The sequence below is a fragment of the Trichosurus vulpecula genome, chromosome 8 (assembly GCF_011100635.1).
Source record: "Trichosurus vulpecula isolate mTriVul1 chromosome 8, mTriVul1.pri, whole genome shotgun sequence".
Classification (NCBI taxonomy): domain Eukaryota; kingdom Metazoa; phylum Chordata; class Mammalia; order Diprotodontia; family Phalangeridae; genus Trichosurus; species Trichosurus vulpecula.
In genome coordinates this window covers 118,800,265-118,814,524 of record NC_050580.1, presented here as the reverse complement: position 1 = coordinate 118,814,524, position 14,260 = coordinate 118,800,265, and the positions used below count along the sequence as shown (strand labels likewise).

The following is a 14,260-nucleotide window of genomic DNA, read 5'->3' as shown; positions in this document are numbered from 1 at the left end:
GTTTTAGAACTTGAATTCTGTGGCATCTTTAACTAGTCCTTTTTGCTTACTTCCAGATTCTTAGCTGTATTCTGATTAGTTAAGGTTGTCAGGCAAAGGGCTGTTGGATAAGGGAGGTGCTACTGTAAGCCACCAGTTCTTGACCCCACTGTCCCTTATATTCCCAAAATGCATTTTTTCTTCACTTTGCCCTTTCAGAATCTTTCTTTTCCTTTAAGACTGAGCTTTTGTGAGCTTTGTGAATCTCCTCCTGAAACTGTCCTTGAACCCCCCACCCCGACTCCAACCAACCATTTCACTTTTTGTTTTTGTATTCCCAGAGGCCTAGCAAATAGGAGGCACTTAAACCTTTGTTGAATAGAATTTAATTAAAAAAAAAACCTTCAAATGGTTACCAACATTAGTTGGTAATGATCTGCAAACTGAGCAGTACAAATATTCCTAACAACCCACTCATAGTTCAGCAATATGACTGGTAGGTAAGGGAAGGTTCAACTTGTTATGGTGGAATGAGCATTGACCTATGGCATAAGAAGGCTCAAATCCTCTGATGATTACTTCACTTGTGATTTTAGATAAGTCACTTAACTTCCCTGGAGCTCAGTTTCCTTATATGTAAAATAAGTTGATCAGATCAGATCACTTCTGAAGTGCCTTACAATTCTAAATTTGTCCCATGATCCTTTGATCCTAGTGCTTTCTGAAATGGATGATGCTAAGACTATCAATAACATAAAAATTAATGATGTTAATTTCATTAATTAAGATAAAGAAGATGTTAATTAAGATGTTAAGAACTAGAGAGGTTAGGCTAACATTTTTCCAGCATATGTTTTGGGGCAGGGGAGAGATGGGACTGGGTGCATTTTTTGAAGGAGACTTAAATGTTCCAAATAAATTTGCTGGATAACTTCCCAAAAGCAAATACATCCCCAGGGGAGCTCTTTATCCCCTAGCCCCAAGTTGGTTCAGCAGTCACGTAGCTTACCCTGATGCTGTTCACGATGGCTGCAGCCTTGCTCTCTGCAGCCTCTGGGTTTCCTATGAGATAATCCCATGCACAAAACACTCTCCAGCAAAATGTGTAGTTTTCATTGGATGCGCTTGCAAGGCTCATTCTGGAATTCTTTGCCATTCTGTAAAATGCCATCAGAACAGGAGTCACAAACACACCACTCCACATGGCTACCCAAGTCTGATCTATTTTTTCATATAGAACTTCATATTGGCAGAGAGCATTGAATACAGTCTTCCTTTTTTTCTTTTGCCGGAAAATCCGATACATGAGGTAATGGGCAGAGATCTGGGCCACATACTGTCTATGTCACCTTGGGCAAGTCTCTAAGCTTCTCAGTGCTCTAGACCAGGGCTGTCCAAAATGTGGCCTATGAGCCTGCATGCAGACTGCAGTGTAATTTATGGGTCTGCCTACAAGCACAGAAGTTTACATAAATGCTTTAGTAAAGGAAGCCTAGCTACCATAGAGCTCTTACTAAAATGGCAAATCAAAATATATTGTCTATTGTTTCAATAAAAACCTAAGGATGGACAGCCCTGTGTCTAGACACATCTTTAAGATTGTAAATTGTAGAGAAATTTCCAACCTACATTGGTGGAGGGCATTTCCTCATCTGGAAGTTCTTTGTAACCTATCTCAATTTTAATCAAATGATAATAATACCATTTTTGAGAATAGCATTTTTAGAGCTTTCAGAGTACTTTGACATATAGAATCCCATTTGATCTTTCTAATAACTCTGAAGTAGGCAGAATTGCTGTTATATTCCCTTATTAAAAATGAAAAAGAAATGAAGTTGAGAGATTAATGATTTTTTCCCAAGGTTAAACAGGTAATAGAAATGACTGACCCGGACCTAGAATCCAAACTTCCTTTCACTACATATACTCTGCTTTCTATTTTATTTCTAAATTTTTATTATTTTAATTTTGCATTCAAATAAATTAATTTTAGATACCAAATAAAACAAGCATTTTCTTATACATAGTAAAACAGAAGAAGAGGATTATAAATAAAGCTATTAATCTCTATTATATACAGACCCAACAAGTAATTATCAAAGCTGCCCTGCTTGTCTGTGATTCTTTCTGGCTTTCCTTTTATTCATAAAAAGCCTCAATAACCCTTTTTACTTTTTATCTTTCTCTTTTCTCCTGGCTAGTCCATCTTGTCCACCCCCCCCACCTTCTGCCACCTCTCATCCCCTGCTCCTCCCCCGGCACCCAAAAATACTTTAAAAAGACAAAACTAAGCCCTTGTAACAACTATGCATGATCTAGCAAACAAATTTCTACTTTGGCTGCCTCTGAAAATGATAGCCTTCTTTTTACTGAGCTGCAGCAAAGGTAAGAAAGTCAGTTCCAAGGGCATGACATTATTCGTTTTAAACAATATCACCACCAGAAGCCAGGGAAAGGCGCAATAGGATGAGCACAGGCTCTTTTCTTTCTTTATCTTCCTGACTATCCCTTAAGTCAGTAGGTCTCTGTTTATCAGCCTCTTATATATAGCCATAGAATCGCAGACCTGGAAGAGACTTTTGAGATAGCCTTGCCCACCTACCTTTTTTATGGATAGGGAAAGTGAGGTCTGGAGAGGGAAAATAATTTACCCAAGGTTGCACAGCTGGTAAACTGAGACTAAAAACCTATTCTCTTCTCAGGCTAACACCTTTTCACTACACTATGTTGCCTTTAATAGTATATTTGATTCTTGGGATATCTTAGAGAACAGATGCAGCCTTTGGCCTTTGGTACATTAGGATACAAAAGATGGTCTAATGTAATTAAAGGAGCCCCTATACTCCTCATATTTGTGATGGAATTAATGAGCTTAGAAAGCAGAGTGTTTACCTTGAAGCCAGCAGGTGCTTAATCAATTTTTTACTGAGTTAAATTAAGTTGCAGAGGCAGAAGAAGGATAGACTATCTGGTCAAAGCTGTGTCTGGTTGGCCACATTCCAGAGCTTCAGATAGGCTAGGAGAATGTAGGCTCTCTGAAGGCTAGAACTCTTTTTTAAAAATTTTTGTATTTTAGTCTTTGTATCTCCAGGGTCTAGTACAGGGGTGGAGAATCTGTACCTCGAGGTTACATGTGAAGTTTGGATTCAGTCAAAGGACCACACTTGAGGACCTAGGGGGCAACATGTGGCCTTGAGGCAGCAGGTTCCCCACTTCTGGTCTAGTACAATGCCTGACTAATACATGCTTGCTAGATTAAATTATTGAATTATCCTTGAACGTGCCAAACTTTGCTCTCTCCTAAGCGTACTAAAACCCTTTTTTTCCTGAGTTCTATGAGCTTCTAAAAGTAAAGGGGTGCAAATGAAGCGGAAAAAAATAGTGTGGGAAGTGAGTTCAGATCCATTCTAAGTCACTTAACTAGTGTGTGACCCTGGGCAATTTATTTAACCTCAGTCTTCTGTAATATAAATGGTGATAATACAAGCGCCTACCTCCCAAGTTTATTGTGAGGATTCAAGGGGATGGTATTCATAAAGTTCTTAGCAAGTGATAGGCACATTGTAGGTACTTATTAAATGCTTCTAAACTATATAACAAATTCATCATTTTTTCAAAACTTTTTGTTTCCTATTGACTTTTAATTTACAATCTTACCATCATCACCATTATCTTTAACCAATTATAGATTCATGTAACTTAGTTAATATTCTCTTTTTAACAAAAGGTGGGGGCAGGGAGGGCAGTATTCAATCTTGGGTTCTTGGGTTGAACTCTTGGGTTCAATTCACTTTAATCAAGATCCATACCAAAGGGAGCACTACAGGACAAGAGGTCTGTGGAGGAGGGAGGAACCCCAGAGGCTATCCAGGGTAAGAAGGAGGATTTGATCTGAGGACACAATGAAGAAGGTATGCGTCAGGGGATCAGACTTGGGGGTGGAAGGGAGAGATGGAAAGCTGGAAAGAGATTCAGAAAGGTGAGCACAGAGATGCTAAGAACAAACTTCAAAATTTCAGTGGCAGCCAGCGTTTTGATACCTGAAGACATAAGGACTGGTTTTGAAGGGTACACATCTCATAAACTCTCATTTCCCCCCAATTTATCCCTGTGTCCCTATCTAGATCAAATTATTTTATCTATACTCACTTGTGTAGGGAAGCTAGGTGCCATAGTGGTTAGAGTCCTGGGCTTGGAGTCAGAAAGAACTGAGTTCAAATCTGGCCTCAGACACTTACTAGCTGTATGACCCTGAGCAAGTCACTTAACCCAGGTTGCCTCAGTTTCCTCATCTGTAAAATGAGCTGGACAAGGAAATGAAAAACCACTCCAGTATCTTTGCCCCAAAAAATCTCAAATGGGGTCACAAAGAGTCATAGTTGACTGAAATAACCGAACAACAATTATTCATTTGTACACCTATTCTTTTCCCTGGGTCGAATGTAAACTCCTCGAGGGCAGGCAATGTTTCTTGGCAGTCAGTCAATAAATCAATAAGCATTTAAAGTGCTTACTATGCACCAGGGACTGTGCTAAGTTCTTGGGACATGAAGGAAAAGCAAAAGACAGTGTCTACCCCATAGAAGCTCACAGCCTAATGAGGGAGACAACAGGCAAACAGTTATGTATGAATAAGTTACATACAAGAGAAATTGGAGATAATCAACAGAGAGAAGGTATTTGAATTAAGAGAGATCAGGAAAGACTTATTATAGAAGAATGCATTTTATCTGGGGGAAACCAGGAGGTGAAAACGAGGAGGGGAGACATTCCAGGTATGGTGTCAGCCAGTGAAAATGTTTGGAGTATGGAGATCAAATGCTTTATTCAAGGAGCAGTTAAGAGGCCAGTGTTACTCCTCTAGAGTGCATGGAGGCACATAGCAGGTTTTTAATAAATGTTTGCTTGATTTTCCAATTCAGTTCAGTGTCTGACTTGTGAGGATCACAACTCATAATCTCCAACATACAACTGGTATTCATTTGTATATCTGGTAAAAAGAAATGATCATTGGATCATAAAATAGATCTGAAAAGAACCTTAGAAGACATTGAACCCATTTTACAGGTGAGAACACTAAGGGAGTCCAAGACAGGTTAAATAACTTGCCAGGGTTGTGTGGCTGGTGTAGGATGAGGAGAGGAAAAGAGTGAAAATGAGGAAAAGGAAAAGCATATGAAAAAGTAATATATGTAGGGTATACTATCTCTTCCTTCACCCCCATCTTTTCCTTTTCTTCTCTTATTTTCAATAGTGTAGGATATGGCATTCATGGATTTCCCCCTTCATAATTCTCTTAGAATGTATATCATGGGAGTACAGAGAATTTATTATATTTCTATCAATTTTTTAAAAAAAAATCCCACATCACTAGCTAGATTGTACTTACTACTTACTTCCTTAGAGCAAGGTTCTTAACCTTTTTTGACAGTTTGAATAATCTTATTATAAGCCTTCTTAGAATAATGGTTTGTTGCCTGCATTCATAATTGAAGGAAATAGGAGATTTCATTTAGAGGTCAGTAAAAATAGATGTGGTATTTTTTTCCCATTCAAGTTCATGGGCCTACAGAAATTTATCCACAGACCCCTTATGGGGCCATGGAACCCAAGATAAGAACCCTTGCTTTAGAAGCACAGTGTGGACTAAAAGGCCAAAGTGGATAGTCCAGAAAAAGATGCAAGCACATTCACAACCTTACTTCTTTAGCAGAATGATAAAGCTGTAAACAAACACCGCCATGCCAACCAGGAAGTAAGCCAAGGGCAGCCGGTAACCTGCTTTGCCAATCTTCCGCTCCTTGCCGTAGTAGCCATAAAATAAAACAGAGTACTTGAGATAGCCCTGCAAAGAAAATATCATTGACATCATCACTGACCTTTGCTTTCCCCAAACCTTGTTGTATTTGCAAGGAAAGTCAGTAAGAATTTACCCCCAGGGACCAGACGGTGTCTAAATCTTGCGCTGAAGCAACGTGGTCTTTGGGAATAGTCTTGCTTATGGTGCTTCCAAAGGGCTGCCCTGCAATTAGCTGATTAGAAAGGAAAGATCAGTGGCATAAATTGAATACCCATTCTAGAGGAATATGAGGAAGAAGAGGGAATAGGGAGAAATGAGCTGACTGGCCTGAGAGAGGGACCCTGCATTGGCACCTGGGACCATCATCATTGCAATAATCTCCAACATAGAGTTGGTGTTCATTGTATATCTGGTGAAGAGAAATGATCATTGGATGTTAACTTAGAGCTGAAAAGGATCATTTTACAGATGAGAAAACTTAGGGAATACCAGGCAGGTTAAGTGACTTGCCAGGGTCACATAGTCAGTAAATGTCTGAGGAGAGATTTGAACCCAGGTTTTCCTCATTCAAAGTTCAATGCCCTATACTCTGCACAAATGATACTGTACAGCCTAAAGCTATGGCATGCCCCAGTCTCTAAAGTATTATAGCTGAAGGCTATCTTAAGTGCAAGAGAGAGCCTGATAACACAGTGCCAGTAAAGAACTGTGGAGGCAAAGCATTATAAAGGATGCTTTCAGAATGAGGTATGATTTGGGAAAAAAATTTGGGCTGGTCACATTGAGAGAGGGAAGGAAATCCAGCCATCAGCCCACTTACTTCATTGGCATCTATACAATGACAACAGATCTGGAGGAGAGGGTTCCAGATCATTGGGTGGACTTTTTGTTGTGTATTTATGGGAAGACCTGGACAGTGGTTGGAGAGGAAGAGCAGGCGTGGATAGAGTGTGATCTATATTGTTGGTGGGAATACACATACACACATACACACACACAGATCCATCAACATACCAAAGTAAGCATATCCTGCACTTATGTTATCCAAAGCCTACTGTAGTGTAATACACATAAAAAGTACTAGGGATACCTGTATCCCTGTTTTGGGGAATTCATGGAGAGCTGGAGGATGTACAATGTGGGGACTATATTTTATAAAAGGGGCAAGGATATATCTAGGAAATTAAACCTGGAAACTTAACGTCTATATCCGGAAATGTCAATGCTAAGAAAAAAATGGTCACAAGATTGATTTAATCAAATCAATTTCTGACTAAACACTGAGGAGACAAGAGTTTTGATTGGAGTGAGGTATGTAAAAGCCATAAAAGAGGACACATCACTGGATAGGAACTTAATTAAAAAGAAAAAGAAAAAAAACAAAAGAGAAATTAACCTACTTTTGTACTAATCTGATTTATTTCTATGGCAGTTGGTAGATTGAAAGGAAGTCAGAGATGCACTTTATTTTGTAGGAAAGCTTTTTAAATTTGTCCTATAAGATATGTTCATTAATTAATGGAAAATCTTGTGTCAACCAATCAATGCTAGGTAAGAAACTAGATGGTTGGATAATACCCCTTGAAAAGTGGTTATCAATGTAATGAGGCCAACTTGAAGGACATAGAAATGGTGCTATATTGGGTTTAACCATGGCACCATTGTCAGTGGACATGGGCTAGAGAGCAACATCATCACTAAATGGGCAGAAATGATATTTAACAATGAATTGAGTTTCATATTGTGATTCTATTTTAACCTTTAAGTTATTCCCCACCATCTCTCATGACAAAAATGTAATCTCCTTTCCTCTTTCCCTAAATGCCATGTGTTTCTTTTCTTTTCTTTTGTGATGAGTCTTACCTCTGGAAGAACAATAAAAGCACCCGTCATTATGGTGAGCACGATGTTAATTCCAAACAGCCATCTCAAAAAGATGAAATAGGAGGCAACCCCAGATCCAAAATGACCTTAGGAGACATAAGGACACATGAGCAGCCACTCACTTTTGATCCCTGCCACAAGGCTAAGGCTTTTTGTCTATTTCAAGTCATATGATGATTGCTCTACTTTAAGATGGTAATGATGATTCTCTTTAGATCACAATGCACAAAGCATAGTGCATTTCTTGCTTCTAAAGATCTTGTAATTGTTGCATGCAATGTTAAAGTAAAAGATTAATTCAGAAATGTACATATTACTATTTATATGATCCCCTTTTAGCCCAGTTTTAGTGGTTGAATTGGCCAGCACAAGGCTGAATGAAGCAAAGTTGTCATACAGGATGATCCAAAAATCTGATTACAGTTCTACTAAAAAAAACTTGGTAAGAGGATATTATTAAAGCTTAAAACTGCGTTGATGCTTCAGGGACACCCTCTACAAAACTCTTGTGGGCAGGAAATTCCTCCCTTCTCTTCCAGCCCATCCATAGAGGGGATCAGAGGCACAGAAGAAAGGCATAGTAATGGGAGTTTCTAAACTGAACTTTCTCAAGGAGTACTGCATTTAGATTGCCTAGAACCCCAGTCTTCTGGAGGAGTGTCAGAGTTTTAGAACTAAGATTAATAAGTGATGCAAAAGGCATAATAGCGGTGGAGAGGAGTAAAGTACAAGAAGACTAGAAAGGTAAAGTGGAATCAGGCTCTAAAGACCTTTACACACCAAACGGAGGATTTTATATTTGATCCTGAAGGTGAGACAGTGTCACTGGAACTCACTGAGCAGTGTGGTAACCTGAAGTTTAGGAAAATCACTTTGCCAGCTGAATTGCCAGAGGATTAATTAAAATTTAATTAATTAAATTGGAGACTGGCTTGAAGTAAGGAAAACAATTAGAAAGCTATTGCAAAAAAATTGGCAAGAACTTATTAGGGCCTTCCCTATTCTGGTGACTGTTTGAGTAGATGATAGCAAGAAATAAAACCATGGTAAAGAGGAGAAAAAAGTTAGACTTCGCCTTTCTCTACAATCATGAGTTATTTAGATGGTTCAGGTCTGATGTGAAGGAGGTTGTTCTTTAGCAACCAAAGTTAATTTCTAGGGAGATTCTTAGCTCTTGGTGTGGTACCATTAGATTTATATGATTTCCTAAGGTGAAAGCAGGACCAGAATATTAGGAGTTGCCTCTCCAGCCTAGGGTAATTTTTCTTTGGAGGGTAGTCTAAACAAGGGGTTACACTGAGTTTGAAGCATTGTAGAGGTGCCTGCATGGGATTGCAGGTGGGGCAATGTGGGGTGAGGGAGTGGAGGAAGATAGAACTCAGCAGATGAGAATTGTATCAAGCAATTAGTGCTCAGGGTAAGTTCATTATGTGCTTTCTATATTATTTGTGGGGCAAAATAAGGGAAGCTCTATATCTGATATGCATTCTTTCCCTGAGTACTTCTAGAGGAGCTGGTAGTATCCTTTCATCTATAACTTTGGAGATAAGTAAGCAAGCTAAATTCTGAAGATCTCAGAGGGAATGCTAGGTGGGGGTAAAATGAGCAAAAGAATTTATTTGGGGGGCTATCTCCATGACTGAATCCCTTATATGTAAACTCATAGACTTGGTTGCTGGGCTATAGGATCATCAATTGGAGAACAGGGAAGACATGACTTAGATGAAAATTAATATTTAAAAAAGACCTGGCATTTCCATTGAACTTTGGTCAGGTGATATCTGTAGCATTTTGTTCATTTTGAGGAGCCATATTTAAAAAATGAGACCATGTCTGAATAAGAAGGACCAGGGTAGTGGAGGGGTTTGAAACCATCTCATGTGAGGAACAGCTGAAGAAATAGAAAGTGTTTAGTCTTAAAGAAGACCTTAAGGAATGTGCATTTGTCTTCAAATATTGGATGGTGAAAGGTCAGGTGTTATGGTGTTAGATAGTTCTAGAAGGCTGAAACATTGTTGACTTTCTCACTCTTCTGAGCGGCCAAAAATAGAATGGGCAGCTTCAGAATGCTTCGGGGTTTTCCCCTTCCTGGAGATATTCTAGCAAAGGCTGGATGGCCACTTTTCAGAAGTTTGTAGAGAGATTCTTGTTCAGACATAGATTGAACCATACAGCTTTGGAGGCCCTTCCAACTCTGAGCTTCTGTGATCTTATGATGCTGGGACTATTACATAGAATACGAATTAGCTTTATTCTTTTTTGTTTGTTTGTTTTACTTCATAGGGCGAAGCTAGGGCCACTGATTAAAGGTAAAAGGAAGGCAGATTTAGCTCAACATTTGAAAGAACTTCCCCCAAATTGGAGGATCCAAAAATGGAATCTGAAACCCGATTAAGCAATTGAGGCAGTGAGGTGGTACTTAATAAATCCTTCCTCCTACCTTCCCTCCCTCCCTCCTCTCTCCTCCGTCCTTCCTCCCTCCCTCCCCTCCTTCCTTCCCTTGCTCCCTCCCTCCCTCCTTCCTTCCTTCCTTCCTATCTCTTTCCTCCTTTCCTTCCTTTTTTCCCTCCCATCTTCTCTCCCTTTCCCGGTAAGGAAACTCACTCTATCAATGGAGATCAACAACTGTTCTGATTTAGTCTTAGAGAGATTCCTGTGACACTGAAGAGTCACAAACAACACATATATTTTGAGGTAGGACTTGAAATCAGCACTGATATTATATAATAAGGCCAATGATAGAGCCACTCACAGGTATGGGGCCACTCAACTCTTTCTTCTGTGGCCTCAGTGTTCCTTTGGTTCTGGGCAGCCAACTTTTGAATATATATCATTGGTGGCAAAAGGAGGAGGTAAGGGTGAGGAAGTAAATATTGATTGGCGTAACTATAGCACCACTTCGGGAAAACAAAAAGAAAGCAATTCCCTAAACCATCATGGTTGGTGGATCAGAGATGTTACCTTCAAAGGTATTATATAGCTTTTATAATCATAAAGGCCAGTGTTACCTAACTTATAGGCACAATGGCTTTTAGATGTCTACTAAACTACCATCTCCCTCCTCAAATGAAGTCTTGTAAATAAAGACTGGACAGGAATTCAAATAGTTTCACTGTTACATTTTCCATGCTTGCACTTTTAGCTCTTTATTGGGAAATTTAAGATTTCCTTCCATACTCAGTACCATTTCCACCATTGACTACTCCATGTATCCCTGTTAAATCCCATGTCAAGGGATGGGATGACTCACAGTCTAATAAGAACAGTAAGTAATACAATATTCCATCATGAATTACTAACTATTAAGCCTCCATTCACAGAGCTGAAAGAGACCTTAGAGATCATAGGATCCCAGATTTAGACTGGAAGTGATCAAAGAGATTAAAGGATCAGATATTTGGGTCTGGGAGTGATTGTGGAGGTCATTGATTACGACTCCCTCATTTTACATATGAGAAAACTGATAACGTATAGAGGTTGTGACTTGTTCACAATCACGCAGCTACTGTAACATGACTAAAAAGAACTGAACAGCCACAATAATCCTGACTCCCTATCCAATGCTCTATTTTTTATGTCATATACAACCCCTTCATTTTGCAGATGAAAACACTGAGACCTAGATTCACTAGAGTTTTAATGTGCAAAGCAGCACGTAACTCATTTAATTTTATAAGCAAATTTTTTTCCTCCATAATTTGTTCTTGTCTGTGTAATGATTGAATCACAGCTACACATGCAGAAATGTCATAAGATTTAGAGCTAGAAAGGGAATAGCTCTAAATCCCAATTTTGCAGATTATAGGAAAAAAATTCCAGTGAGAATTTGAGAATTTCAGTGATTTATTAAAGGCCACACTGGTAGTGAGTAGGAGAGTCAATTGCTGTGACTCCAAGTCCAGTATTCTTTACATTGTGCCATATTGCCTTTGCTTACTATGGAACAGAAAATTGTGGATCATACTCAACCCTATTTCTCTAACACAGTTGTGAGGAAGGTGCTTTGTAAATCTTAAAGTCCTTTAGAAATGGAATGTTGCTATCCTCGTTATTATTTGATGGAACATAAAGGGAGCCAGAGCCATAATTGGGGTGAACAATGGAGCTTTGTGCCAAGGTGCAATGGGAGAGGGCATGCTTCTTTCCTTCAGTGGTTCTTTAGGCTACCATTCTTCTGCCTTATGGTTCTCTCCTGCTTGGTGCTACTGATTCATCTCATTGCTGCCATCGTCCTGTCTCTCCTGGGTCTTATCCCTATGGCACATGTCTCCTAGATTCTGCCTTCTGGGATCTCCTGCCTGTTGCTTATATCCCTGCTCGTGGGAGTTGTAGGGTTTTGGACCACTAGTAATTTTACCGAGAGCAGAAAGACTATCCTTGGTGTTACCACCCACAAGCTGAATTTTCCAGGAGAAAGAAGTCTAGTTGTAGCGTTATTGATAGAGTTTAATGCTCAGTTCTTTGAAAAATGTTCTGTGAAATTGCTCAAGTTTCTAATTTTTAAAAAAAATGCATTTAAAATAGTGTTTGAATTTTGTAATACTTCCACTGTCCCTGCATATTTGAGTCTCACAACAACAAAACTTTTCAGGCTGTAACTATAGGTATTATCTCCATTTTGCATGAGGGAGCTGAGGCTCAAGGACATTAAATGGCTTTTCCATGGTCATATAACTAGTATCAGAGGTAGGATTTGAACCCATATCTTCCTGACTCCAAGACTAACATGTGGTCCATTTTGCAACACTTCATCTGCAAACATTACTTTGGAAAAGAATAATGCGCTAACAGCTAATTGAAGCAATAACCAACCATAATTCCAGAGGCCCAATAAGGAAATATGGTACCTGTATTTTTTTCAGAGAAATGGTAGACTTGAGATACATTTTTGGATATAGCCAATGTAGGAATATGTTTTTGCTTGTCTCTATATATTTGTTATAAAGGTTTTGTTTTTCTTTCTTTCTTTCTTACTTTGAGGAATGAAAGAGAAAAATATATGTTCATTAATTTAAAAAATTAAAAAGAAAAAGATGACACAATTTTTCTGGATATGCAAAGGCTTTATAGAACAGAACATTGGAAATAAAGCCTGCCATCATTCCCTATCTCTCCACTTATTACAAATACTTACTTTCTATTTTCTTTATTCTCATTTCCCATGGAATGAAGATGACCACAAAGTTATAGGCAAGCCGGACAAATTTCCTCCAGAGCTAAAGAAAAATGGACAGGAAGAAAATGTCATTTTCAGGAACAAAGCAGCAATCAGAAGATCTGGGGATCATGATGTCCAAGTGCATGGCCAGAGAACTATAAAAGATGAGAGGGACTTAGGAATATGTTCTCTGAAACAGATTTGGATGGGGAGGGGAGGGGAAACTACAGGGTTTTCCCTGACGTTAGACATCTTCCTCTGAATGTTCAACATGACCCTGGTAATCCTTGAACCATGATGGAGTTGGTGGGTTCCCTTAGATTGGAGCAGGTATTCTCTGCCTTTTCAGAGGAACCATGGATTCTATTAAAGACTATTCAATACTTACGAGCATCCTAAATGATTCAGAGGATAATATGCTAATATATAGCTCATTCATTGCAGAAAGACATGAGAAATTTCAGCCTTTGACAAATGTTAATGAAAACCAGTTTTCCTATAGTTTCATCAACTTTGTTTCTTCAAGCTACGAGAGTCTTTAGAAATCACCTAGTCCAGAGGTGTCAAAATTGCAACCTGCAGACTAAAATGTCATTGGGAAATGTTTAATAAGATAAATAAAAATACAATACCACATTTAATTGTAGTTATTCTCCTTCTCTCTCTCCCTCCTCCTTTCCATCTGCCTGTCTATCCATCCATCCATCCATCCATCCATCCATCCATCCATCCATCCATCCTTCCTTCTTTCCTCCCTCCCACTTTTTCACCCATACATCCTTCTTCCTTCCTTCCTTCCTTCTTTCCTTCCTTCCTTCTTTCCTTCCTTCCTTCCTTCCTTCCTTCCTTCCTTCCTTCCTTCCTTCCTTCCTTCCTTCCTTCCTTCCTTCCTTCCTTCCTTCTTTCCTTCCTTCCTTCCTTCCTCCCTCCCTCCCCTTCTTTTCTCCTCTGCAATCCCCTACACAGCGCTAACCTCTCATTCCCCTCAACTCATAGTCACAGGTTGGGTTCTGTCTCCCACCCTCACTGGGTCCCTAACTCCACGTGCTATTTCTACTATATCACAAGAGTGCTAAGAGCCATAAACAAAAGTGCTTTAGGTATGGAGGAGGCAGTTAGAGGAGAGAGGCACAATCAAGAAAGGCTTCAAGGAAGAAGTGGTATTTAGGTAGGCTTTGGTAGATAAGATTTTGCTGGGTGCATATGGTGCTTACCTATTTTTTGACTTAGAGATAATTAAGTCAGAATTATGTTATTTAGAAGTGATTAAGTCATAACTCAAACATTTTATACTCTTACCTTCAAATATTAGCACAATGTAGTAGAAATCAGGCAACAGAGAATTAGAATACCAGATTTTTAGTCCTAGCTTTGCAACAATGGACTGTGTGACCTTGGAAAAGCCATTACAATTCTCTGGGACTCAATTCGCTCATTAG

The 14,260-nt window shown here is 39.1% G+C and overlaps 1 protein-coding gene across 1 annotated transcript in view; it reads right to left on the bottom strand.

The window, feature by feature from the left end:
• Positions 1-14,260, bottom strand: part of TMC3 (transmembrane channel like 3) — an 84,246-nt gene that overhangs the window by 47,733 nt on the left and 22,253 nt on the right. Inside the window, exons 4-8 of the mRNA XM_036736911.1 lie at positions 12,798-12,879; positions 7,643-7,749; positions 5,913-6,011; positions 5,682-5,824; positions 989-1,136 (exon numbers count right to left, since the gene is read on the bottom strand). Of these exons, the coding sequence (XP_036592806.1) occupies positions 989-1,136; positions 5,682-5,824; positions 5,913-6,011; positions 7,643-7,749; positions 12,798-12,879 (579 nt within the window). The remainder of the gene's footprint in view (positions 1-988; positions 1,137-5,681; positions 5,825-5,912; positions 6,012-7,642; positions 7,750-12,797; positions 12,880-14,260) is intronic.